Consider the following 27,791-nt stretch of genomic DNA (forward strand, 5'->3'; position numbering starts at 1 on the left):
CAAAAAAATTACTTATTCATTTAGTTATGTACTAATTACCTTAATGAGAAAATAGCAACTTGTAGAAATCATAATCTATCAAATCACCGTAAGGCTTCGAGGCTTATTACGGTTTCCATATTCAATGAAATGCCCCCCCCCAAAAAAAGCATCACTAAAAAACACACGTAAAATTATTCCAATCTTATTTTAATTTAGATATATTGTGAATGTTGTGTATTTATTTCTAAACTAATAACACAAATGTTTTATAGGTGAATAAATTAACTCAACCGGACAACGTATATTAGCAAAACAACCATGTTAAACTTTGGGGTCTTTCTATTACGAGTGTGTGTGTGTGTGTGTGTGTGTGTGTGTGTGTGTGTGTGTGTGTGTGTGTGTGTGTGTGTGTGTGTGTGTGTGTGTGTGTGTGTGTGTGTGTGTGAGTGAGTGAGATAAAGGAGTGGGAGCCATTAAACCCTCCAGGCCTCTGAGTAAAACACAGTGACACGCAGTCTCACTGTAATTTCACCATAAAAGACTCACAGCCACACTCGGATGTAAATTTATCGAGGAGGTCGTAACATTTTACAGCCGCCGCGTCGTAAACGATATGATCACATTTGCTCAGAGCCGTTGAGATTATGATCCTGGATGATGTCGCACCGCCGACGACTCTCAACCTCTCCACCGTTGTTTTAATTACTGTTAAAAACTGCAATTAATGACAAAGTGCGGGAGATAAAAGAAGCATCAGGTTTTTGTGTCTGATGATGATATGAGGATGTTTTACCAGTGAGCTTAAAACAGATCTGAGTGTGTTGCAAGAGGAAGAAGTGAAAGTATCTTAAATAAAAGGTGAAAAATAATGTCGGCGTCCTGTTTGCCATATAATCCCCTCGGAGTCGCTGTCAGAGCATCAGGACTATGTGGACTTTCTCGGTCTAGACTTTCTTCATCGCTGAGCTTATTTACAGATCAACCAATCAATTTGTGGGGGAAAAACAAAAAGAGCTAAGGAGAAAACAAGAAATCGAAGATATGACAATCCTTGTTTCCATTTTTCTTTCCTGTGAAGTTGTTCGTCCGTCGAGCGTTTCCCCCGTAGACGTCACTCCGCTGGTGACGAGCAGCAGCAGCTACAACCTGCAGAGGGAGCACACAGCGGACGGAGCTTCATTAAGCAGTAATTGACTTATATTTTCAATTAATTGAGTTGTTTGAAGTGGTGTGATCGTCTCACGCCGACAAGCTATACCTTCGGACAGCAGGCGCCTTGTTTTGATTGGTCGACTTGTGAAAAAAGGCATTTTTCAGGAGCTGTGGGGGGGGGAAAAACATGAAATAAATGGCTTGAAATTGGAAATCTAAAGCGATTTGAGATGCTACGAGAGAACATCTCTCTTCTGACGCTTGATAGACTGGATGAGCCCCACAGGCAACGTGCATTTCTGTGTGTGTGTGTGTGTGTGTGTGTGTGTGTGTGTAATTGTACAGATATCTTTGTGAGGACCATTTTTAGCCTGCAACCTACAGAGTGAGGACATTTTGGCCGGTCCTCCCTTTCTCACCCACTTTTAATGGGCTGTTTTAGGATTAAGACTTGATTTTAGGATTAGAATTAGGTTTAGGTTAGGGTTAGGGTATAGGGGTTAGGGTAGGGGGGTTAGGGTTAAGGTAGGGGGGTTAGGGTTAAGGTAGGGTTAGGGTTAGGGTAGGGGTTAGGGTTAAGGTAGGGGGTTAAGGATTAGGTTAGGGTTAAGGTTTAGGTTAGGGTTAGGGTAGGGGGGTTAGGGTTAAGGTAGGGGGTTAGGGTTAAGGTAGGGGGAGTTAGGGTTAGGGTAGGGGGTTAGGGTTAAGGTAGGGGGGTTAAGGATTAGGTTAGGGTTAAGGTTTAGGTTAGGGTTAGGGTAGGGGGGTTAGGGTTAAGGTAGGGGGGTTAAGGTTTAGGTTAGGGTTAAGGTTTAGTGTGAGCGCAAACCAAAAGGTTCAGTTCAATCGTTGTGTCGTGTTAACTCGTGTGTGTTTTATATCCGAGTATTGGTTTGCGCTAGGATTGTTGATGAATGGTAACTTGTGAGTTTTGATTAGTGGGCTATAGCTTAGTTTGTTATTTTCCTTATTTCGTTGTACACTTCACACAGACTCCTCTTTGTTAGTTCACTAGCTCTAATGGGTGGCGGCCTGAATGTTCTTTTGTTATTTGTATGAAGGATAGTTTAATTAGCAGACAATCTTTCTTTTGTGTGAAACCGTCACTTTAGGAAGAGAGCTTGTCTTTTGTTTATTTTTCGATTTGCCTTCACCCTTTGTGTCTGAATTTTTGTTCACTGTTTATTGTTGTTTATGTAAATTATTTAGCACCAATAAAAGGCTGCGTTGCCAGACACCGTCGGCGCTGTGTTGCTTCTCTTCCTCCCAATCAAAACCTGGGTTGTACCATAGGGTTAGAATCAGGGTTAGTTTGGGGTTTGGGTAATGTAGGTTTGATGGTGAAGGGTAAGAGGCTACGGAATACATAATGCCAATAAGTGTCCTCACTGAGAACGATGTACAAACATGTGTGTGTGTGTGTAGCTGTTGTGGGGACCTGTTCACACAGTCCCATGAAGGGATTTGTCTTCCTAATGGGGACACAAAGCAAGTCCCCATAACGTCCATCGTTCAATATCAGGGTGAAGACATGTTTAAGGTTAAAGTTCAGGTTCATGTTTAGGTTTAGGTGAAGCTGAGGCAAGTATGGTTAAGGTTAGAGTTAGCCCCAAGGAAATGAATGTAAGTCAATTCAGTGTCCCCTGAAGTCCTGGAGACACAACTCTCTGTGTGCGTGTGCGTGTGTGTGTGTGTGTGTGTGTGTGTTCCAGGTATTACTCCTGTTGTGGGGACCAATGGCTACGGTATAAGTCTCCAGATAATCAATGTAAAGTCAATATAATGTCCTCTGAAGTCATGGAGACTATGTGTGTGTCTGTATGTCTGTGAGGACATACAGGGTGCTCCTTACTTTTTAAAGAGCTGCTAAAGGCTGATGACTCTTTTACTTTGAGGGTTCGAGTTAAGAGTTTAGTTTAGAGATAGAGTAAGAATAAGGTATTCCTCTTGTTTCTAAACACTGGAACAAATCCCTGCACGTGCCTTAAAGGTTCAGTGTGTAGAGTTTAGTGACATCTAGTGGTGAAGTGTCCTGTTGCAGCTGAACACTGAAGCTTTGTGTCTGCAATAACGTTTGTATTGAATTGAATTGAATTGAATAGGGTTAAGTATTTAGTCGTAATGGTTAAGGAGCCAGGGAATGCATAACGCTAATGAGTGTCCTCACATCTGTAGAAGTACAAGATAAATGTGTTTGTGTTTGTTTGTGCAAGAAAGGGGTGAAAAAGGCGAAGTCCAGGTATAATTTGCAGAATTATTGCAAAGAAGCAAGATGAAGAAATGATGATTATTACGTCCCGGCCGTTAGCATGTCGACTCCTACATTCTGTGCTTCAAACATATAATCTTCCTCCTACACAGGCAGAGGAAAACGCAGAGATGTACAGATCAAGCAGATCTGTTGTGACACCTAATATGAGTGGCGTTTAGCTGTTACCACTGAGCATTCCTCAAGCGCCACTTTAATAGAGGCTGCGCTTAGCTCTCGCCTGTGAGAGGAATATTTGAAATGCGAGGGATGTGTGCATGAAAGGGAATGGAAGCAATGGCTAATGTATATGAATGGGAGCCGTGGCGTTCGGGTATTTCACGCCGCATGCCCTGACGGCGGTTAAAGTGAATAAGTTGTCAACTCATATTGAAATTCATATTGTATCCCTGGCTGAAGCTGAGCCCATTTTCTCCACCGTGCTCTCGCCATGAGCCGTACAATAGTCAGGGAGACATCTAATGAGGCAGGAGGAAAAATATGGAGAGGGGGGGGGGGAACCCCTCTCACTCAAGAGTCGGCATATTCAACAGCCAGTATCTGAATTCAAAGAGAGAATGTGCTGTCGGAGCTTCAGGCCGGAGGGGGGGAGAGAACAAAACGCAGGAGGAAGAAGAGATTGTGTGAGTGAGTGAGATGGGCTGTGACAGCGTCGGCCTCGGTCTGGTCAGCCCGCTCAGACGATGAGTGAATATGAGGGCAGCTCGGAGGACAGAGGCGGGGGAGCCTGAGGAAGAAGATGGTCGCTGGCGGTCCTGAGGGTTTCTCCATCACGTCTTGATCTGGAAAAATCTGTGCACCTCAAAAAAATCCAGGGGCTGCGTCCTTCAGAGCTCGTGGTCGGTACCTGGCCTACGAAGACCAGCGAAGCCATCACCTCTTCGACGGACGCGTTAGTCGGCTGCATTCGAAGGAGCCCTCCAAACGGAACAGCGTAGTCGAGCCCCTGAATCGAGACGTAGTCAGAAGTTCAGTCGTGTACGAAGCAGCTATCCAGATTTTTGCTTTTGATCCACTGGCACTGCAGCCCCGTGCAGTTTGACCTTTGCCCCCCCCCCTCCCGAGAAACTCACCCCCCTCTCTCTCTCTCCATCTGCTCCGTTTGTTTCTTCTTTACCTCCTCTGCTAAAATCCAATTTGCAAACTTGGTGAATGGCACACGATTGTTTTTTTTGCTATGAGAATTTTATGTTCTCCAGTTAATGGCCCCTCAATTTATTCCCTCTGTAAGTGCTATTGAAGCCCGAGAGTGTTCAGGTTTTTCATTTTAGCTGCGCATTTAAGAAGCTGATTTCACTGACGAGCTTGTGCCTCATGCTAATCAGGGAGTAATCATCTGCAGGCTGGAATAAGAACTTGCACGTTCTGTGGTTTGCAGCAGCACTTAGTCGAGAACCTCGTCGTCACCATGATCCATTTAATCTTTTACCTTTAACCCCGCATGTGGCCTCTGTTCGAAGGGAAGACGGTTAAATATGCTCATTTTGTAGCATCGCTGTGTCTTTCCAGACGTGTGATTTCATAACACCTGATTTCCCCCTTTTGCTGATCCGCTCATATGCATGTGAACAACGCGACGTTACTGATAATACAAAGCGAACTGTGCTGTGGAATCGACCAGAGCCCATCACAGGAGATAGAGGAGCAAACGTACGGGAAACTCTGCAGCAGACTCTGTAACTTTAATCTCCACTTGACACCAACTCATGCATTTTATCAAACAGCTGTTTGCAGGCAAGGATCAACTTCCTGTGCCTGCACATCACTAATTAGATGTAATTACAATCTATTTTCACACACACACACACATGGAAACAGTGTCAGCGCTGTGTGTTTGATGTCTACCAGCTCAGTGTAAATTGTCTCAGAGCAGCAGCATTGGAGATTTTGTAACTGGGGTGGATTTCTGCTCTGGTGTCACTATTTGTCTCTTATCAGCAGCAGCAGCAGCCGACACTGCAGCTCCCCCCCCCGCCTGACTGCATACTGTCCCCTAGTGGGGAAAACACAGGCCTGTCGGTCCTGATGCTGCAGTTTGTTGAGGTTTACGAACGTTTAAGATTATGAATACACCTGTCGAACAGTCGCCTTAAACTCTACAAAGAACCGGCCCCGTTTGACATAGTTCTTAATCTTTTTATAAACACATATAATCTGTTAATTTCTGATTGAATCCACATGATCTCAGCTACAAACTGGGGTAGTTGCACGTTCGTAGCCCTATTCGCCAAAAAAGCCTAGACCACTTGTGAAACCACTTTTTAAATCCACTAGATCCAGATTCACACCCAGTCAATAGATTTCAGTCCCCGAAATATACCTGATTTTTTTCCATCAAGATCCATTAATTACTCCCTGAGATACCAGGGAAAATTTAAAAACCGGCCCTATCTCACGATGTTAATATCTTTCTTGGCCCAATGTCGCATCTCATCGTGGAGTTTTGTGGTAATTTGTTAGCTAATGACACAAATACAAATCAAACAATTACTGGGGAGACGTTGTTTGTTCGAGGCTCATAGATTTAAATATATGGAGATTAGTTTAAAGGCTCAGTGTGTAAGATTTAGGTGAAAGGGGATCTATCAGCAGAGATTGAGAGCAAAACAATCCTTGTGATGTTTTCACTAAATTGTACGAATTGTTTTCTTTTCTCTATTGGGCCGTTTATGATTTACATACTTTATATTGACATCAGGAGCGGCCATGTTTTTTTACCGTAGCCCCTACTGGACAAACTAAACCTTTTGAGTTTCTATGACGACGGAATGTTTCCACAAGTTCTCTGTCATGTTTGGAGGGGGAGGGTGAGGTGAGGGGTGTTCAGCTGCAATATGACACTTCACCACTAGATGTCACTAAATCCTACACACTGAACCTTGAATGCAGACGTTTGTTTTGAGGGGTGCATGTGCATGGAGAGGTCAGGAGGCTGTGGGGGGGGATATAACAATATAAAATAGAAGAAAATCTAATTGCATATCTGTTTGTCCGCTTTTCAATGTTTAGACACAAGAAATGATCTGTGAATATAAATCACGTCATTAGGATTCTTACAGGTATGTGGGTCGACACCAGACTGCTGCCACACAGCTGCAGGAACATGACATCACTGTATCCTGCAACTTTATTATTTCCCTTCATTAAAAAAAAAAAATCATCATCTTTACATTCTGGGCTTTCTTAAGATTAATTAACTATCAAAATTAAATTATTTCTGGAGAAGGATTCATTGCGCTTTTCTTGTACTCTTGCCTAAACCTTTAAAATGTTATTTCTGCAGCCAGGTTACTTCTGAAGGCCACTGCAACAAAGGTAATTATACCTACCACTGTGCAATAAATCAAGAATTATATTTTATTTGTTATACAAGTTTAAAAAAATAAAAATAAAAAAAAAAAAATCACACACACACTTTATAATAGGATCAGTGTCGCCCTCTGCTGGTCTTACAGTAGAACCTGTTCACCTGATTCACTTGTTTTTCAGTTTGCAGATGTTTTTATCCGGCTGATGTTGTGTTGTTTTGTTGTTTTACCCCATGGGAGCAACACAACCTCTAAATCCTTTTTGTGTGATTCATCACTTTAATCTTCAATCCCCCTGAGCCTTGTTTTTGGAAAACACGTCCTGTGTGCTCGAGTTTCACAGAGTACGCCCTGGGTAATACTAGAAATGAGTTCAATTCTTTAATACAGAAAAAAAAGGAAACAATCAAAGCAACTGATCCTGGCATCTAGACAGATTTCCTCTCCTTGAATACCAAACGTTTAGTTTTGGATTTGGTTGCCAACACAGAAACTGAGGGTTTAAGAGAATTTAATGGGAGCAGGAGGGAGGGGGGGAGAGACGCTGTCAGAGGTACAACAGATGTTCAGATATGGGAATAGATTTGTTATTTGTTGTCTGAATGTTTCCATGTTTGTTCTTCGTGCCAACATGTCCTCATTCATCCATTGTGTTTTTTTTTTAATATTTCATGTCATCTCCCGTCTTTTTTCCTTTGTCCTCGGTGTCTCAGGAATTCTGACATATTTGGTTCAAAAATGACGTTAAACTGGTTTGGCTTTGATTTGTTTCTTTGCTCCGTTTCGGCGGTTTGGCTCCGGTTTCCTCCCACTCTCCTGGAACAGCTCTGCTCGGCTGGAAGTCACGACTCGCCGATAGAGCACTCTCAGATGCTTTTATACTCGGAGAACTGTCGAAAAGAACAGGTGAAGTCTTGGTTATCCAAGGTCACGCGTTGACATTTGAAGTGCGGGGAATTAGATAAATGGCAGTCTTTGATGCGGGCGAGTAGGTCTTAACTGGCCTCTTCAGCCGCACTCTTTAATCTGCCACATTCTCCTTTCCACTCCTCAATTTGACAAACAGGATTTGAACTGAAGCCTCCCACACAGTAAACAGTCAGGAGTGAGCTGCGAGTGGCTGAGGGGGAAATATTTACCACTCTGTGTGTTTACCACCTCGTGTAATCTGAAACAGCAGCTGCCAGTCGTCCGTGCTTCTTCCACCGCCGCAGAAATGTCACCGGAGGTAAACAAGAGTCGACTTGTTTGTTTGAGAGCTGGCAGACGCAGCTCGCGGTAACGGCGCTCACACTGGAAGTCAGGTGGACGGTGCCTCGATGGGTCCCGGGTTCACTTGGCCATGTAGGCTGCGACGTCCTTCTCCAGACTCTGGGCGAAGCGGTGGTTGAGGAAGAGGAGCTGGCCGTGGGGAAGGAGGCGGCTGAGCAGGGCGTCGATGCGGTTGCTCCTCAGCAGGACCTGGAGGGAGAGTTGCCGTTAGTGACGACCCCATGCGGACTCAGTAATCATCGCTGTTAGTTACCGATGGTAATGAAAATCTGTTCGGCTGCGATCTTGTGTCATTACGGTTGCCTTGTGCTTTTTACTGCGGATTCCATAACATGTAATGAGTTGCTACAGTTGGGAATGAGGCCGGCAGAGCTCCGCAGCCATGTTTCTGCGGAGGTGAAGTGTTTAAGTGAACTGATCTCAGCCCAATGAGGCCTGTGAAGAGGCCGTGCTGCAAATACTGTGGGGTCATTGAAGAAAACATTATCTGGACTTTCTCATGTACAGAAGAGGCACAAACATGGTAGAAATTTTGCTTATTTTTTCAGACTATCTTTCTTTGTACAGACAGAATCAGGAGCTTTCAAACAAAGTATGATTTGTCAAGGTTGTGTGAGGACTGAGTCTGGTACAGACAAAAAACACGACTGAAGCAGCACGACCAAGTTCCAAAGCACAACCACAGGTGGGACAGTGTATTTTAAAAAGGTTAAATGTTATTTAAAGGTTTGAAAAACCTCCTTTAACCCTTTGGTGCCACCTCTAACAACATGAAAAGTGTTCGACAGTGTCCTCACCTCGCTCCCCGGCCCCAGCATGTGCAGGTGCTCCAGGCAGTGTCGGGTCAGGTTGCGCAGGGTTCCCTCGGCCAGCAGCAGGTTCTCGTGGGGCTCGCAAACCAGCGTGAAGCCCAGACTCTGGACACCCAGCCACAGAGCGCTCATATCCTCAGAGAAAGGGTCCCCAGCTCTCAGACGCACCACACCGCTGCTGGCGTCCTGCAGGGCCAGGGCCTCCTCACCGGGCAACGCCTCCACCGGCGGCCGCCCCGAGGCCTCCCGGGACAGAGACACAGCGCTCCTCACCTGCCTGAGTCACAGAGGAGGGCGACACATCGGCTGATGCCCTCAGGCTGCTTTTGTCATAATAACCATTATTTCCTTCACAAATCACCATAACAGCATTTTCATTCAAATTAGGGAACCAACATACAACTCAAAAGGAAAGACAGAGGAGCCATCAAAATATTACAAAGACTGAAATAAAACAAACTGTAACTACTGACTTTACTTGATCACCTAAACAATTAATATGACGAGACAGTTTTCTGTTAACTATCTAATCAACGAAGCTTATTGTAAGTCTCTTTGGATAAAAGCGTCAGCTAAATAAAATGTAATGAAGCGGTTCAGGCCTTATTAGACCAGCTGAAATGAGAACAACTGTAAAATCATTTGTTTCCCTCATGTATTAATAGTTTGTTCATACATGAAGTAGAATGTCACTTAGTAGAGCGCATCCGTTAATTATTTCCTGGGAAAAGCTTGAAAATGTCCCATAAAAGCAAAAAATATCAGTTATAAAAAGTGCTAAAAGAATTCCTGGATCCCCGTCTCAAGCTTTGTGGAAATCTGTTCTGTAGTTTTTGCATGATCCCAAACAAACGAATGGAAAACAACACCTCCTTTGTGAAGGTAAATATACGCAAATCAAATTGTCGTCGTCACTCGACATGAAGCAGCACGACAGGTGTCGTCATTCTCTTCCGCCGCTCGGAGACCGAGCATTGTCTTTTCACCGCGATAACGAGCAGTTACCGTTTGTCATGTGGGAGGAAAGAGAGCCGCACAAAACGCCGAAGGCCCCCTCCGTCCCTGAACACAGAGAAGATTGACAAGCTCCGCCGGTCCATCTGATGCACTTCACATTGTGCAGCCTCAGAAGATCAGTAGGAAGCAGACAGACGAGTGGCGGTATTGCATCATGACCGTGCTGCTGTTGTTCTTTCACAATCAAGAGCTGAGGTTTTCAGAGCTTCTTCGAAATTGCAACACGTTTGGGATTTTCTGAAAAGGCGGAAATGTCTGAAACACACGACATGCAGAGGAAAGATGTTGATCTGCAACGCCTCATTTATCTGTGACGTCACTTCTTCAAACTCCTTTTGGGAAATGGTTTATTTATTTTGAACATTTACTGTTAGTTCACTTGTTCACCTTTTTCTTACTTGTAAATATTGATATTTTCATTTTTATCTTAAACATGTTTGAAATAAGAACCTAACCTTCTTATTAGATTATGTATTATTAAAAAATAATAAACATTTAACATAATTGTTTTTAGGTCAAATATAAATATAAATGCACTTGTTTCTGTTCCAGAACCTAATGACCTCAGCACAAACTCAGTGACGTCTGGTCATTGTCCGTCAGATTTGATGGATTGAAAACAGCGTGTGGAGGAGACTCGTGCTGATCCACTGTCAGTGAAACAACACCGAGGATCTCAGGTTTAAAAACCTCAGTTGTGAGGCAACACATATAAAACATAGGCTGCATGAGAATGAGATACAGGCTTAAACCATTACTGTATTCACAACTAAAAAAGGCACAAATAAATAGGTTTTAACCAGGTTTGAACCAAGTCCCCCTGATTATCTATCAATCCATATCTTATCTCTTTAAAATCCAGTGTAAACACTCAGCTGACCGGCGTGAAAGATGAAATGTGCAAAGTATCTATAAACTTTGTCTATTGAAACTATAAGTTCAGCATCAATAGAACATGTGAACGTGTCTTCAGCTGTTTTTTCCCATTGGTCAGGTCGACGTGTTTACACCTAATTCCTCTGACACAGATTTCTTTATGCTGAGGTGCTGTAGAAGGCAGGATGAAATATTAAACAGGCATAAATGTGAGAAATGTGAATGTTCGACCTCACGTGTTTGACCTGCCTGTGAAATGTGTGACTCAAGGCTTCTTCTCATACTTTTAATATTGTCTGTGATGTGTTTTCTCCCGAAGCCATGTGGCTGAAGCAAAGTAAGAGGTTTGTCTGATTCATTAGTGGCAAAATCTTGAAGGATATCCCATAATTCCTAACCTGTAGGTATCCTGGTTAACAGATCAGAGTTCTGTTGAGACGAGGTAAAGGTCCCTCAAGATAAACGTCACTAAATGTCTTCAACACCACTAGAGAAATGCAGAGTCTGCGTTTCAGGGATTAAAGGACGGTTTTAAATTGTACATTCATATATTATCATGTTTAGTTTGTGTTCACACTGTTGATTCAGCTTCAGCCACGTCTGTAGAGCTGCAGGCCGACACACCGGATTCAGACAGTTCCATGGTTTCTGTTTCTTTGAGCTTCAACACTTTGTGAAATAAATCAATTTAACTTAAGTCTCAGTTTTAATTGGAGCAGATTTACATGAGTATGGAAACAATCATGTAGAAGATAATCCTGCTGATGTCAACCTGTTGGCAGTGTCATATATACTAACTAACTGACCAACTAATTATATAATCAACTAAATAACTAACTCACTAACAGACTAACTAACTATATAACCAACAAACTCACTAATTAATTTACCCACCCCCAGCTAACAGACTAACTCATTAACTCACTAACAGACTAACTAAATCACCCACTGGCTAACAGACTAACTAAATCACTCACTGACAGACTAACTATATAACAAACTAACTCACTAATTAACTTACCCACCCCCAGCTAACATACTAACTAACTCACTCACTAACAGACTAACTAACTAAATCGCCCACTCACTAACCAACTAACTAACATACGAACGAATTAACCAACTAATTAGCATACTAACTAGCCAATTAACCAACTAACTCGTTAACTAACTCACTCACTGACTAACTACCTGACTACCTAACCAACTAACTCACTCACTGACTAACTACCTGACTAACTAGCTCATGCAGCGGCTCACCTCGCCACCACCGCGGCCTTCTCCCCCCGCAGGAGGCGCCTCTCCTCCGGGCTGAGCTCCCGGAGCTGCTCGGTGAGGAGTCCGTCCTCCGGAGCGAAGAGGCGGCAGTAGAGCAGCCTGCTGTCCCCGGCAGAGAGCGCGGGGAGCGGACACACGGTGTGGATCAGGAAGCACCGGACCATGGTGACGAAGAAGTGAAAAGATCGAATACACGGTTCTCTGTTTATTTCTACTGAGTTCACTTCCGCGTTGGTCAGCTGATCACCGTGGGCTGCCGTTGTTTTGCCTTTTATACACCAGCAGATGGCGCTGGCTCATTATATTATATTATATTATATTATATTATATTATATCATAAGTTGTTGTAGATACGTTATTTATTTGGAATAAAAACAACTATTGCCTTCTATAGATCTAAATATCAAAAGTGACATTTAAATACTAATAGAGATTTCTTTTAAATTATTGATAAATCTGCAGATTATTTTCTTGCTGAGCTGAATGATCATTTAATCTTTGAAATGTCAAAACACTTATGAAAAACAGACATTATAGCCCACGTTTTGATGTTGTTGGAATAACAATCAACAAACATAAATGAATTCAATGAATCATAGGAACAGGAACATGCAGCAGAAACTTCCCCTTAAGTTTCTACTACACACACTTTATCGACTTGTTGGTATTAACTGACTAAACTGATTAAATCAAGAGGAACTACCCTTCAGGTCTTATACATCATGTCACCAAAATTCAGCCTGATATCTTTGTTATTTCAAAATAAATGTGAGGGATTGAACAAAATCCCATTTACTCTTACCTCAAAGCTGTGGCATTATTGTTTTGGGGTTGAGGTTTATTATATTTTATGTTTAATTTGATTAATTCTTTAGTTTGGTTCAGTTAAGTTGATAGTTTACTCTTTTTTTTTTTATCTAAGTCACATCAACCTCAAGTGAAGGAGTCAAAGAACAGAGAGGATTAAAAACAGGGTAAGTGTGGATGAAGTGGACCGAGCGACAGGAGGCAGCTGCAGAGTTTCTGACTCTCAGCAGACAAACAGAGGCAGCTGCTAATCCAACAGCTGCTGCTGCCGCTGGTCACACTTCTGTTCCCCCGAGAGGACCTGCTCTCTGTGCTGTGTGTGTGTGTGTGTGTGTGTGTGTGTGTGTGTGTGTGTGTGTGTGTGTGTGTGTGTGTGTGTGTGTGTCTGCAGTGATGGAGGGAAACTCTGACTGTGCTCTGTCAACATTTGCTCCCCCATCGTGTTGACCTCCTCGCCCTCCGTCCCTCACAGACTTGCTGACACAGGGACAGGATCTGAGGAGCTGATGGAGCCATTAACTCTGTGAGATTTCAAAGTAAAATACTTCATCTGTTTGGTTTATTGGTGGGTGGCAAACAACGTCGAGGTGCATCACCGACAAAAGAAATAACTTTCTTATTTCACTGATTGCATCCAACATTAAAGGAACATTAAAGGTATGCTATAAATGCTTTATTGTCGTGATGCATTTTATATGTTGTGTTTCATACACAACATAATATGCCATGTTGAAATGTTGAAATGTGCCACACACAAAAAACTAGAAAAGCAAAAAAATAAACACATATCTTGGGAAATGTTTAAAGGGCACAAAGTCATAAGCTGTCCTTTGGATCAAAGCATCCAAAGGACAGTCACAGCAACTTTTAGATTCTTCAAGCCTTCACAAAGCAGCGGATGGCTGTAGTGCACCTTGACACCCGCCCGCCATTAAACTGAACAGAAGAAGAAAGCAGCAAGTCGTATTCCCAAGCATCAGGTTTGAGAGAGAGCAAGAGTTCTCTATACGCAAAACTGATGCGAAACTCAATGACTAGCGACACGTCCCAGACCGATGACACCAGAACAACCCAGGACCTTGTTGCCATCCTGACACAGAAGGTCCTGACCGAGTGTGGAGTGGTGATCAAAACAGACGACTCCCAGCAATGGGACCAGTACATCATACGAGTAACGAACAAGACAATGGAGGGGCTCAACATTACTCCGGGAGCCTACATCATGGAAAAAGTGCCCGATGCTGTGGTGACGGACCTCAAGAAGGGACAGTGTGGGACAGACGTGATGGCGGCTGCCTGGCCACTGCAGGATGCAGGTCTGGAGGAGGTCCTAGTGCAGTCTTTGAAGAAGCACCTCAAGAAGCACCGCCGTCAGCAGCGATGTCGTTACATTTATAAGAAATTACAAAGTTATGCGGGTAAAGATGATTTATTTGCTGCTTTTTTGAAGTTCAGTTTGTTCTCAGTTACTCTAGTTATGATATTTTTAATCTGAACTCTTCGCCTTTATATGGGGAGAGAGAATGGGGTAATAACTGCATATCAGTGGGAACACTGGCCTCCGCAATGAGGTCGGTGTGACCACCAGCTTTTATGTGGAGTTTTGTCCTCTCAAAATCCAAATCTGGACGATAATATTTTCAATGAATGTCCAAAAAAAGAGATTGTTCCTTCTTGAGAAGTACTAGTGCGGTGCCTGTTGTAAACCTGCCTGATTGCTATTCCAGAATAAACAGCTCTACAATGTTCTGTGACTTTTTGATTGTTTTTGTGCTGGATGTTGTGTGCCGAGGTTTTTTTAAACAGTCTCTGGTGCAGAATAAATGTTCAACCCCGTCCTCCTCTGACTGCTACAAAGCGCTGACTGCCATCTTCATTTCATTAATATTAACATATCGCATGTCCAAATTGCACCAAATTCTAAAACACTTCTCTGGGCCATTAACTACACACAAGCCAAGTGTGAAGCCGATAAGATGAACAGTTTGCGAGACGTGCGTTCCACAGACATACAGACAGAGATCTTGCTGGTCTGGAACAAGGAAACTCAAATCCTGAAGTACAAGTACCTCAGATTTGTACATGTACATGTACTGTACTTGAGTAGAAGTAGCTTTCCACTAATCCTGTGTCTGTAAAGGATTGTAGGGTCAAGACAAAGTTAAACTAGATTGAATGCATGTTTTTTTTAAAAGCCAGATTGTTGTACAGCGTTTCCAGGATTGGGGGAAACCTCCCCCAGTGTTCAGCCTTGAGTCATTTCCTCAGAATACATGTTGAGCATTGTTTCTGCAACACCCGCCCTGTGTGTAATGATTACCCAGACTGTATGGTTTACAGCCATCACTCTTCACTTCTAAAGGACCGAATGAGGCCGGGTCGCTGCAGGTAATAATTAGCCACAAAGCTGTGCAACAATTCATTGTGAAAGTGAAGCCTGATTTCCCTGAGTTTCCAGTGGAGGTTCAGCGCAGCAGTCTCAGGGATTTTGAAATATGAGTCATGAGTTCTTTCTGCAGATGTAGCTGAACAAGAACAACAACAGGATTTGAGTGAAGAGCGATCAGCCAATAGCGTGGGCCGATGACGGCGAGGCACGCCAGTTTGAAATAAAGGAAACTAACGACAACACGCGGCAGGCCGCCGAACTATGTTTTTGTTTGTTGGGGGAAATGAAAACATCCTCTGTCTGCAGGGAGGACGTGCAGAGAGCAAAAACACAAGCTGAGAAGAAGAAACAATCTAGATCACAAGTTTCTGATCCTCAAAAGCACAAAAACAGGAAGTTAAATGCACCACGTCCCACACCCATCCCCTGAAACCGCAGTGTTGTGCACCAGCCCCGCCTGCTTGTTAGAACCTTGTTTTACAGGCTGACTTCTCAGTTTGTCGTCAGTGTCAACAGGTCACAGCAAACAGCGGGTTTACAGGTGACACCCAGGCTGGAGCTTTTTCTCTGCTCAGAGCCGCCTGCAGGACCCCGGGGAGGGGGGGTGTCAATCAGGACAGGCTGGGACGAGGAGGTGGATGCACAAAGGAGAGATGGTGACACATGAAGGGCGTGGTGGTCGGAGGTTTGAGAGCAGCTCTGCCAGGTTTTCTTGGCTGTGATCACGTAAAGAGATGGAGGTTTTCCCATCATGTTGCATCAGGGTGAATTCTCTGGTTTTAGAAAGTAACACAATGGACAAAGTTGCAAACCGTCACAGGACTTCAATGTAATTTAATTCAGTAGATCAGCAATACGATCCCATATACATATCTTATCTTTACTTTTTTATTTCTTTATTTCATATGTATCAGTATACAAACATGTTGATATGATTTATAGCAGCCTACAAGGTAGATGTCATGAAATATTTAGTGTTTATCAATGTGAATTGTCCAAAATTCTAATTTCTCCTATGAAGATATATTCTATACGCCTAAAAACTGTTTATTATAAAATACCTAATTATTTTGTGCATACGGCTGCTCACAGTAGTTGTAATTGCTAACAATTATATCAATATACGCAAATATCTGCTAATGATAGTGTTATAAAGTGTTTATATACTGATCACAAATGCTACTTCAGGGGAATTAATTAAAGTAAACCATGACCCTGTTACCTGCTATGTGTCCATATCAAAGACTGTATATCAAGATGGGTGAAATGTGTCCACTTCATCACTATCCAGAACTGAAGCCAAAAATATCCGAGATGTGCATGTCGCCATCTTGTGCTGATGATGTCAAAACGTTTTCACATGATTTCATATCGAAGGGGGTTGGGCTTAACTTTGAGCACAAGCATCTCGCTGAACTCAAAATTAATTGTCTAGTCGCTCTAGCATCTTTTCTGGTGTTTCCTTTATATTGGCTTGAATACTTGAATCTCCGGCTCCTAATTGAATGAGTTTGAGTGTGTGTTTTCTTTTCTTTGGGGGGGGGGATCTGCAGAAGACTCATCTACATTTGAAATCCGACTGTTGAAATGGAAAAAGGAAGCTTGTATTGAAAGGCTGCTACATTGTGTTGGCCTCATTTAAAAGTGTGAGGCTCCTCGAAACCCAGCAGCTGCTCGGTTCTCCGTCCTGTTCAGACGAAAGCCGGCAGCTTGACAACGAGAAGGGCAGAAGTTCACGTAAAGATCGCTGAGACAAAAATGTCCCGGCTGTGTTCGATTCTTAGGATATAATCTTTCAGTTAATTGTGTTCACAAGACGACCAACAGACTCTCGGCTGGAAACTGTTGGCAGGAACTTAGTCTTCAGACAAAGACTCGTCCTCTCTTTCCCAGAGCCACATGGCCGCTGGGAAACTGCCGGATTTTAAACTTTGGTCAAATGCCAGGAGGGAACAGGGGGCGGGAGCTGTGCTTTTTTAAACCTCTATCAGCTCAGTCACGTGTTTACAGCACACGGATTGTTTTTCCTCCTGCAACAGAACTGTTACCCTCCTGTCAGGACTTGCCAGGCGCTGCCTCCCCAGAGCCACTCCCTCAGCACACAGGAATGTGTGTGTGTGTGGTCACGTGCTGCTGCAGCAGATGAGAAACTCCCATCATCGGCTGCAGCGGGAGAATTTGAAATCACAGGAAGTGCTCTGTGTGTGTGCAGGAAAAAATCCTGTGTCCCCACTGCACAGAGCCAGAGACCAAACAAAACGGCACGTGTTCTATTCTTAGATTTCAAATGTGGAAAATTACGTTTGCTTTGTCTGAGTCCAACATCAGAGGCCTGTTATAAGTTTCACACTCAACTGTCATAAAACAGAAAGGTTTGGTTTAATTGTGGACTAAATACTATGATTATCTTCATTAGGATCTCATCTTCCAGTTAGTTTCTAATGATTATTCATTTATAAAGTGTCAGGAAAGACACGCCTTCAGATCCCAAAGTGACAAAAATCACACGTTTGAATGTTTAAATTGCTCAAATTTGTTGAACCAACAGAGAAAAGTGACAAATCCTCACATTTGAGAACCAAGATCAAGAGAATGTTCACAAGTTTTAGTTATATCTATATAGTTCACTAAATAAACTGACAGCCTCTGGCATAAAGCTGAATCAAGGAATAGGGCTAGGTATGAAAACAGAATAATTAGTGTCATTTAAAATGCATTTGTGTCCCCTAGTACCAAACTTTTGAGTCCTAAAAGTTTACTGGAAGATTTAATTTACTTTGATCAGATAGCATCATATATCGCCAGTATAAGATTTTCATATTTAGGTTTAGCTTTTTTCTCAAAATACACATTTTTACACCATCGGCTGTAAAATGGACAACATTCAAAATGTCTGGTGGCTATAGTGTTACACCATACAATCATCCTTCAAGTATCTGTACCCAGTCCTACCTAAGAAAACCTCCACAGCACAAAACCCCTTGATGGTTACAAACACAACATACAGGACATCCTCTTTGAACGCACATTGGGTCTTTATTTCAGCGACTCCCCCACGAGCCTGAACCAAAACAGTCCAACCACCCGGTTCATATCAAACTGACATCATTCGCTCTGCAGAGGGGAAGACATCTCTTTACATTAAAGGGATTCAAAGCTAAACAAAATGGTGTTTTCAAGATTAAAAATCCTCACACTTGCTGACCTGCAGCATTGGGAAAAAAAAAAAAAAAATCTCACTGCAAAGTTAACAGGAAGCTGGTTTGCTTTGGTTTCTTCTGACTGAGAAAATAAAAAAAAAAATATTGCAAACAATCAGGAAGAAAACCGCTCTGCATGAATCTTACTTTTACAAATTGTCGTGAAAGTTGAAATACACATTATGTGATGTCTGGCGAGAGAGTCGTGCTTTCAACCAATGTCTAAATGGGGGGTGGGGGGCAAAGAAAATTCATTAAAAAATTATATTTAAAAAAGCAGTGTCAAAAAAGCACCTCACCATTTTAGGTTTTTGATTCAAGTGCTAAAATAAGGTGGAAAATGAAGAAGGCAGTAAAAGTAAAACATAAAACCCAGTGAGGAGACTGAAAGACACACGTGAGATTTGGCAGAATGGTTTGGTCGTTGTTCAGCACGCTGGCAGTGATCATGCAAAAGGTAAAACTGGCAGTAGGTCCAAGTGTTTTGTTTTTAAAAGATCACAGTGCTTCAGATCATCTTAATCAAATCTGCACTGCACCTCGACACCTTGCGGCACAAGGTTCATCATTTCACGTCTTTACCTCTTAAAATTTGCATAAATAACAATTTGTGATAGTTAAATGACATTATTGAGACTTAAAATCCCAGTTTTGTTGGTGCAATTCCAGAAACATTATGTCCGTGTGGGTGGGGCGAGACCTCAGGCTCTGAGAGAAATTTGCATTTTGCAGTCCATTCAGGTGGGGGGGGGGGGTGGCCGAGTGTTTGAGGCAGTTCGGGAGGCGCTCACAGCTTCTTCAGTCGGCTGTACATGTCTCTCTTGCTGCGCTCCCCGGCCCAGGTGCGACTCTTCAGGCGAAACTTCCTCAGGTCTTCCTTGAAGTCCTCGTGGTGCATGGGCCGGTATGACTGAGGTTCACATTGCAACTGCAGAGGAAGATAATGAGACGGGTTCAGAGAGCAGAACAGCCACGAGGACTTCGTCCATCAACGTGTAAAAGGGATGTTCAGCCAACGAGAAAAATCCTGTCTACTTACTAGCCTCTTTGTTAACGTACATTGAGACATTCGAAAAGATCTAGGAAGGCTTTTAATCAGACGAGGGGCTGAAAATATTCTGTCCTACATAATGATTCCAGGATCTAGAACAAGCTTTAAAGTTACACCTCTTGTGGCTGGTTGTTCTACGTTTTAAAGAAATACTGAAAATTGTATTTTGGATATGGACAATGCCAAAGTAACTTTTCACTTCCCTTCAGTCTGTGTCACTCAGAATCTAAGAGGGACCTTTGTGCATGTGCACCTCTGTTATCACCTTAGATTGAATTCATTCTGTGGGAAATGCAGAAATAACAGCTGAATCACAACATCAGCAGTAGTTCAGCTGTGCTTAGGGAGATAATGAACTATGGTTAATGAACACCAGGTATTCCAGTCGTGTGACAACGCTGCAGTCTCATGTTTCCAGATTGTCAGATATAAACAGGATGTGTGCATGTTATATCACAGTAGCCAAACGCCCAAGTGGAATCTCAAAAGATAAGCTCACCTGAAAATGAGGGAAGAACTCCTTGTATCCGCCTTTGAGGATGTAGAGCTCGGGGTAGTGGAGATTGGGGTATTCGTTCATGGCGCGGTCTCGCTCCCTCACGAAGCGGCACATTCGAGGGCCACGCTCCGACGAGAACTCGCAGTGGAAGACGATGACGACTCGTTTCTCCGGGGAGGACGGGATGATTGGGGCCTTGAGGAGGAAATCCTCCACATGCTCCTCCTGGTGCAGGTTCAGCGCTCCCTGACACAACAGACGAAAACCAACACTCAATTTATTGCAGTCGATGTGGAGTCCTTTCTCAACTTTTATACCCGGTCAAATGAAGTTCCTACAAATGAGACATTCAATAGCAGGGAAGAATTAGTTCATTACTTGACCACCAGGTCTTAACGGCAATCATTTTTTATACGCGCTCGATCATTTATTTATTTTTAATGGGAACATTTTGTTGTAGCTCTATTTGACTCTTTTATAGACAGTAAATGGGATGTGCAAGCATATGTAGACTCACCTGGATGTGTCCTCCCTCAAACTCGTAGGGGTAGCGGCAGTCGATGACAATCACTCGCTCAACTAGATGGTTAAACTGGCCAGTCAGAGCGGCCACCATCTGAAGACCAGAGGAAACATTAATTTGTTTATATGTGAAATCACATGCAGTAAAACACTGAGAATTTGTTATCAGGGCAAAGAGAAAAGCAGCCAAGATCATCTACTCACCATCTCTGGGGTAATGTACTTGAGGTCTTGATGTTTGCCTTCCACTGTGGGTAATACAAAAGGCTAAAGAAGGAAATAGGATGAGACAGGCTCATTTCACATAATTAAAGTCAGTGTTAAGAAAACAGTTGGAGATTCTTCAGTCTTCCTCACCTTGGTGAAATCTCCTATCAGCTCATTAGAGCTGTCCTCACTGTCCAGCAGCTTCTCGATGTCGGTCTGACAGAAGGATTTGGATCTCTGGAACAACGAGCAGCCCTGGAAGGAGACGAGGGAGAGACTTAGGAAGACAGTTGACGAGAAATTTGGTCATTTGAAACCTCCTTTAAAAAAGCCAGGGACAATAGTCTCAGAAGAAATAATTTTTCCACTGCCACAGAGAAGGCAAGAGACGGCCAACGGTTTTTAAGATGCAAATTGTGCTTTTGTTATAAATCTACGAAGACGGTATTCTATCATTTCTACTCGTTGATTAGTAGAATTAGTGTCCTGCTGCCTTCATGCGAGTGTAAAAGGGCAGTGATGACTCACCATTCGTGGGGATTCTGGGTTTTGCTCCAGGGTGGTGACTTGTGTTCCTGCCACGCTGCGTCGGCGTTTCACCCTGACCGGCGTGATATCGTCTCCGGGACAGTCGGGGCGCTTGGCACAGGGCCGGGAAAGCGGACTGGGCATGGAGGGCGAGCGAAACAAGCTCCGCGGCCGGCAGCGAATCACAGGCTAAAAGGAGACAAATGACATTTTCAGCTTTTAGATTGATGCGATATGAAAGTGGGCACAACACATAAAGACAATCCTGCCATAACTGTTGCTTCTATTTTAGAAATAAATGGCATGTTTGATGCTGCTGAAGTGACACTGCTTTGCTCCTGGAATTCTCCTCAGATAAATATACAGAGAACTTGTGTCAGTGCGTCGACTTACAGAGTCTTCTCCTGTACTGTCAGAAACCAGTGGGGCAGTGAGCAAGCTGGCCATTCCCATCGGCATCCCAGAGTCGTTCTGTAGGCGAAAGAGATGTCAGAAAAATATTGCAAAGACAAGATTATACGAATTTTATACAGGTTATAAATGAGAAATCATGTGGTTCTTAAAGTAAAACTGTAAGAATGAATTCAGTTATTTTCAATTTATTTTTTAAATGGCAAACAATCTGTAAAGTTACAGGGTCTCACCTCCATGTTGTCCTCCAGAATGCCAAAAAATCCATCATCATCATCTTCGTTTAAAGAGCTGGCAGAGGAGCCTCTCTGGAACACAGGGCTGGAGTCAAAGAAGTCCAGCTGCTGGACTGGAGGAGGTGAGGAAAACTGGACAAAGTAGGGGGGGAAAAAAAGTTTTAGTATTTCTAGAAGCAGGTTTTAAACCCGGTGGCCAAAGATGGATAACAACCTTTCAGGTGTTGGCATACCATGAGCGCTGGTGCAGAGCTGGGGCGGCGAGAAAATGCGTCCTTAGACTGTCCCCCGTTAAAGGAGCGCATTCGACACCGCGACACTGGTTTGGTTGGTTTCTTGAATTCAAAGCCCTCCTGGAAACCCATTATCAAAAAGCTTAATGCTCAACACTTTCCAGGAAGCTCTGCCAACAACTACTCTATAATTAAACACTTCCATAGGTCAATATATATTTGCTACACACCATGTTTCTGCAGGTCCTGTAGTGGAGTGAACGCTCGTTTCAACTAAACTAAAACCAAACATCAACCAAAAGCCAAATGAAGCAATTTGTTCACCATGGCAACAGATCAGCTTCCTGAGCATTGAGTTATATATTAAACTTCTGTGTCTAACCAGGATATTGTGAGTTTAACAGTAAGTTAATACATTTTTTAAAACACCTTCTCGTTAATGTGTACCATCAAAAGCAAACACCACCACTGACCTCCGGCATGTTTTCTTTGTTGTCGTGTTGACAGGACGAGGTGGCGGCATTTATTTGCGAGGGTTGTTGTCCGAATATTCCATAGCGGTGAGAATCTGTGTCCTGTCCCTTTAGAGATGGACTGAAACCCAGGAGCTGGAGCTGAGAGGGAAGGAGAAGAGAGACATGGTAAAAAAAAGCTGCTCTGCTGAGGTTGGACACTGGAGGACGATTAGCACTAATAGAGTTGAAAACTAAATCTTGTTCCCAGACCCAGCTGCAAGTTTGATATGTTTTAACTTTCACTTATGCATGGTCCTCCATTCTCTTTACTCTTGTGTACTGAATCATCAATCTGTAACACTTCTGAAGGTAAATTTGGAGATTCAATTTAAGGTGATCTGGATGCTTGATATCCGAACAGGCAACAATCTGACAGAATCATACAACCCGGAACATCAGTGAGAAATTGAAATCCAAAGGGAAATATCACAAGTCTGCTTACTGGCAATGAGTTGATTCTTCGAATTGGTATCCTCCTGTAATTGATAGGAGAAGAAGCATTCAGTACAAATAAAAAAATAAATCAATAAACATTTTAGGTTTGTGTTGTAAAATAGTCCCTGGAGATCAATGTAACTCAAACAAGGGGAGCTGTTACAGCCAAACACCAGTTAATGATTTAGGGAATATTGACTGGAAAGCAACTTACTCGTTGACAACTCTGCTCGACTGTTGAATTGCCCATTCAAATCTGTAACGGGGAAAAAAGAGAAACCATTCAGAATTGGTAGGTAAATGGTTGAAATGTTTCAAGATAGAGCTGCGCAAGTAAGAAAAGTAACTGGTGTTTGTAATAAAACCCACTTTGGAAAGAGGCTGGAAAGCCTTAATTGCCAGTCCAGACACTGTCTGCCCATTAACTACAAAGAATCTGTGGCTCTATTGAGAATCCAAGAGGAACGGTTGGATTAGATGGGCGAGTGCACAGAAGCAAGAGGTGGTCTTTGCACTGGAGTGATGCCCACCTGTATGCTAAATAAGTTTGAGTGCAGAGCTCAGTGTTCAGCTCAGGAGGGGATGCCGAGATCAGCTAATCTACCATATGCCTGCTGGAGCCAATGCCGCCAGCCCCTTTCCTGCAAAGGTCCTTTGTTTGTCGAGGGGGAGCGTGTCCCATTCAATGCAGAGCAGAAGGAGGGAGGGCAGTTGTTCTCGGGGGGTGCCCTCGTTTCAATAGCCCTGATGCAGAAAAAAAACTCCTGCCCCCTCTTTACTATTGAAATAACAGTGCATAGGAAGAGTGTGCCAAAACCCAGAGGGGATGGGCCATCATTAAACCCAAGCGCAGGCCATGTCTCCCCCCAACCAGGAAACCTCCTAGCAACCAAACAGCTGTAGAGGGGGTGAATGAGGTCTTGGGGACCAAATGCTGCTGTAAAGGAACTCGCACATCAGACGGTGGCAGATGTCTGCAGAAACTCAGAATTTAGACAAGGGCCACCCAAGATAAGGCAGCTGAGCTGGTAAAGATAACAATGCTATGTCCCCTTGTCCTTTTGATGAGCTCCAGAAAATGGGTAACTTTCCCTATAGGAATCTAACACGCTAAATGTTTTCAGTGAGAATAAAAAGTGTTGTAAACTGTAACATTCCAGCCCACAGGTTCTTTTCACTTAAAAACAAAGAAAGTTATTGGCTAATCTGCTTAGTAAAAATCTGTGAACCTCCCGTTTTAAAGACAACGGTAAAAACAATAATCCTACAAATTAGAAATTGGTGCTTGGCTCAGATGAGCCCAAGCCCAGGGTGGAGGTGGGGGGGGGGGGTTGATAATTTGAGGTGCACAGCTCACGGGCTGATTGATTGCAACAGACGTGATGGGGACAGTGCAACTTACGTGTCCTCCACTTCAAGAGCGTCCATGGGGCTCGGGGGATCCATGCCGAGGCCTGAAGAGAAAGACTGGGGTCAGAGATCGATACCGGCTCCCAAAAAAAAAAAAATACTGGTGGATTAGACCCATGGCTGGTGAAACCTGCACCGTTTTCCAGTTTAAACAGGCGGTAAGTGTGTGATATGAATGTAGCTGCGCATTAAAATAAATGGATCTGCAAGGGACAATGGTTTTACTTTATCAATCAAGATTTTAAAAAATAATTGTTAAAGATCTCCAACGCTGGGTCCTAAAGCCCTAAAAGGTAATGTTGCTTGTTTTTCACAAACAGGCTGAAACCTAAAGTTAAGAGTTAATAGTCACACTGTGAAATAGGGAACAGACTAATGTAAGACATGTGTGTGTGTGTGTGTGTGGAATTACAAGAAACTAATCCCTGAAATCAACCATGAGTAACAGTCCATATCTCATGAGCACATCTTAAGTTATCCTTAAAATGCATGACTGTGAATCAGTGGTACATTTGGCCCGAAGGCGTCACTTGTGATGACATCAATTAGCACAGACAATGGGTTTGCGTGGTTGCTCACCGGCATCAGATGAGACGTCAGAGGCGAAGGAGGGAACCTTTTCAAGGGGTGCGTGCTTTCTCTTCGGGGTATCACAGAGGCTGAGGGGGGGCAAAACAGGAAAAACAATGGCGTGAGGACCGACCCAGGGCTGGAGCACAAGAAACAACACAAACACACACACACACCACAATACCTTCCGAGTACAGCTAGGTTGTCCATGTCCAGAGCCAGGTTGGTGACGGGGGACAGCACCGCCGCGGGCCCGGGGGAGAACAGGGTCCTGCAGTGCGGCGTCGAGAGCGAGGAAAGGCCGGGGATCGCGTCGGGCCTACTTTTCAAAACGGTATTACCGGGGCTGGCCTGGTCGAAGAGATTCACCGACTCCATGGTTGGACGTCCAGCGGGTGTAGATCCAGCGGTCGTGGAGGGAAGGGGGGTGAGTTTGAATTTCCAATAAAAGCAAAAGCAGGACGGTGCAACTCTCCCAGCTAACCAGGAAGCTAACCAGCTAGCTAGCTCCGGGAAACATCTGAAGAGGGCGACGGAGCCCGAGAAGCGGCCGGACGCGACCGTGTGTGTGCGTGCGGTTCTGGAGGTGAACTCTCTAAAGCGGGTCCTGCAGGATCATCGAGCCCACATCGCAGCAGCAGCAGCTCGGCGGCCTCCCTCTCTGACAGCCGCTGGTTTCTGGGAACAGCGCTCCCGGATGCTGCTGGTATTTATGTTCAAAATGAAACTCCGGAGCGGCAACCCCTGGGCCAATCAGCGCCCGTGTAGCATCGCGACGACCAATCGGGGCGCGGGACAACTTCTCACGCCGTTGTTGTCATCGCGAAGAAGGAGGATGTGACACGATCCGTCAAATGTTCCGTCTTTTGTTCTCGTCCCCCTCGACCGCGAACCACGACCGCACCACCGGGTTACTGAACCCGGCTTCTCAGGCACTTCTCTCACTCTAAAGAACAGAATCGAAAGTTGACTTGGCTGAGAGAGAGAGAGATCCCTTCCTCGTTTGCAGCATGAATCCAAACCTACAGACAGAAGACACTGTTCATTTAGTCATTTATTAAAGGGGTAGGGGTCAGCCAAAAATGAAACTTTACTCATTGTCACCCACCGTGGAGGCTGTAAATGGAGACCACTTCTTCACACGTTAAAAAAAAACAACAACATATAAATGGCTCCAGACTGCTCCTGTGGTGTCATCCAAGTGTCCCTAAGCCCTGACGTTCAAATTCACCTCCAAACAGCATCATGTACACCATGTTTTTAGCCTAAAAGATCAGCAGTAACTAGGAGGACGTCAGAGGACATTTAGGATAAAAGAACATGGTGGAAATGAGGCTGTTTCGAGGTGAATTTGAACTTGGCTGACACATCAGGGGCAGCATGGAGCTTTCCGCTTGAAGGTTTCTATGCATGCAAATGAATCATCTGTTTGTATTCTGTCCATAACCTCACCTCAAATGAGGGACAAATCAATTATTCTGAATTAAACTGAACTGAATTCACTGCAGTGATGGTAGAAAGATCAGGGGTGGGGAACCTTTTCAGATCCTTTACTTTAAGTAAAGTACAATTAGAAGTAAAAGTACTATGACCAAAATGTAAATAAATACTCTATTACAAGAACAAATCCTGCATTGAAAATATGTGTATGATCAGCAAAATATTACCTATGAATCAAAAGCCAAAGCTCTCAATAGAGTAAAATACGTGTTTACACGTGGCTACAGCGTTTTACTGATGTGGTTGGTTGAGGTGAAGCTATGTAGTTCAAATAATGATTACTGTCTGTACAAATGAATCCGCTGATTATTTCCTCATCTGTTTTGATTGTAAAAATATTAAAGTTACGATAATTTAAGTCAAAGAAAAATCATTTCAGCTGCACTTCTATGCACTGTGAGGTAATTTAATCTAGAACGCATTTCAACTCCTGCTGTCAGATAAATATAGTGGAGTATGAAATTATAGAAAATTTGGACAGTGGACTGTTTATGTTATTGTGAAATAAGTAGCTGATCTTGTATTTAAGTAAAAACAAAACCGTCTCAGTGTCTCACATCTTTGAGACATGATGATGGCGCACGTTGTGATCTGAGCGTGTGCCCACATACCGGTAATGGCTGCCAAGCTCATTCGCCTCCCACACTAAGTGACTCAGAGGAAAGAAATCATGTTCAGTGAATATTTCCTTTAAGTAGTTTCTCTTCGTCCTCATCTCAGCAGCTCACACACTCTTCTCCTTTACTTTCTGAGATCAGGCTAAACTCGCTCGTCTTTATAAGGTGTAAAAGCAACATGAGCTCAGGATAAAGACAACGACCTCATGAAGCCAGAGTAAATCTGCAATTCTAAGTTTTGTGTGATTAAATAATCACACATATTTTCCTACGACGAAGTGATGTTATAAACTGCAGGGAATTACCGTTCAGTTATTAAATCCCATGAGTTATTCAGTCCCTGCAGTTTGGACTCCATTACTCTTTTAGCCATTTTTGGATCATACATTCCGGATTCATTCTGCAATTCATTAAATTATGTAAAGCAAATGGTTAAAGCAATTCTCTCTGGCTATGTGTGTCACCTCCAGGCCTCTCTATTAGCACTAACATAATGAACAAACAGTATTTGCTGACCAATAGTCACACACCTTTAACCAGTTCAACCAGACAGCTGAGACCGTCCAGTTCACAAAGACAGTAAAACGCCTCAGTGTTTTGCCTGAGGTTTATGGGATGTTTGTGTTTGTTTGTGGTTCTACAAGTCTCTGCAGTCCAGGGTTTTCATGCACTCTCCTGACTGGATTCCCAGCGCT

General features: G+C 43.5%; 2 protein-coding genes across 5 annotated transcripts; both read right to left on the reverse strand.

Moving 5' to 3' along the window:
* Positions 1 to 7,079: 7,079 nt before the first annotated feature.
* On the reverse strand, positions 7,080 to 12,202 carry ap5s1 (adaptor related protein complex 5 subunit sigma 1). Of its 4 annotated transcripts, none has more exons than XR_004697708.2 (4): positions 11,949 to 12,202; positions 8,781 to 9,072; positions 7,870 to 8,172; positions 7,080 to 7,601 (listed from the first exon to the last, which is right to left on the reverse strand). XR_004697708.2 is itself a non-coding variant. In XM_035168872.2 (4 exons), exons 2-4 carry the CDS (start codon positions 9,893 to 9,895, stop codon positions 8,044 to 8,046), a joined length of 516 nt encoding a protein of 171 aa, XP_035024763.2. In that variant the 5' UTR covers positions 9,896 to 10,067; positions 11,949 to 12,088; the 3' UTR covers positions 7,080 to 8,043. The 4 variants fall into 4 exon arrangements, 2 of the variants coding, with proteins under 2 accessions (XP_035024763.2, XP_035024761.2); XR_004697707.2 differs by having other exon boundaries at positions 7,851 to 8,172; XM_035168872.2 differs by adding an exon at positions 9,801 to 10,067 and having other exon boundaries at positions 7,080 to 8,172; positions 11,949 to 12,088.
* Positions 12,203 to 18,178: 5,976 nt separating this feature from the next.
* Positions 18,179 to 25,678, reverse strand: cdc25b (cell division cycle 25B). The gene is made up of 15 exons (XM_035168711.2): positions 25,164 to 25,678; positions 24,989 to 25,068; positions 24,402 to 24,453; positions 23,214 to 23,255; positions 23,007 to 23,040; positions 22,523 to 22,663; positions 22,050 to 22,169; positions 21,814 to 21,948; positions 21,563 to 21,640; positions 21,170 to 21,358; positions 20,792 to 20,896; positions 20,639 to 20,701; positions 20,430 to 20,528; positions 19,913 to 20,158; positions 18,179 to 19,290 (listed from the first exon to the last, which is right to left on the reverse strand). The coding sequence occupies exons 1-15, from the start codon at positions 25,355 to 25,357 to the stop codon at positions 19,150 to 19,152; spliced, it is 1,719 nt and encodes a 572-aa protein (XP_035024602.1). The 5' UTR covers positions 25,358 to 25,678; the 3' UTR covers positions 18,179 to 19,149.
* Between the last annotated feature and the right edge of the window lie 2,113 nt (positions 25,679 to 27,791).

The sequence above is a fragment of the Hippoglossus stenolepis genome, chromosome 10 (assembly GCF_022539355.2).
Source record: "Hippoglossus stenolepis isolate QCI-W04-F060 chromosome 10, HSTE1.2, whole genome shotgun sequence".
NCBI classification, from domain to species: domain Eukaryota; kingdom Metazoa; phylum Chordata; class Actinopteri; order Pleuronectiformes; family Pleuronectidae; genus Hippoglossus; species Hippoglossus stenolepis.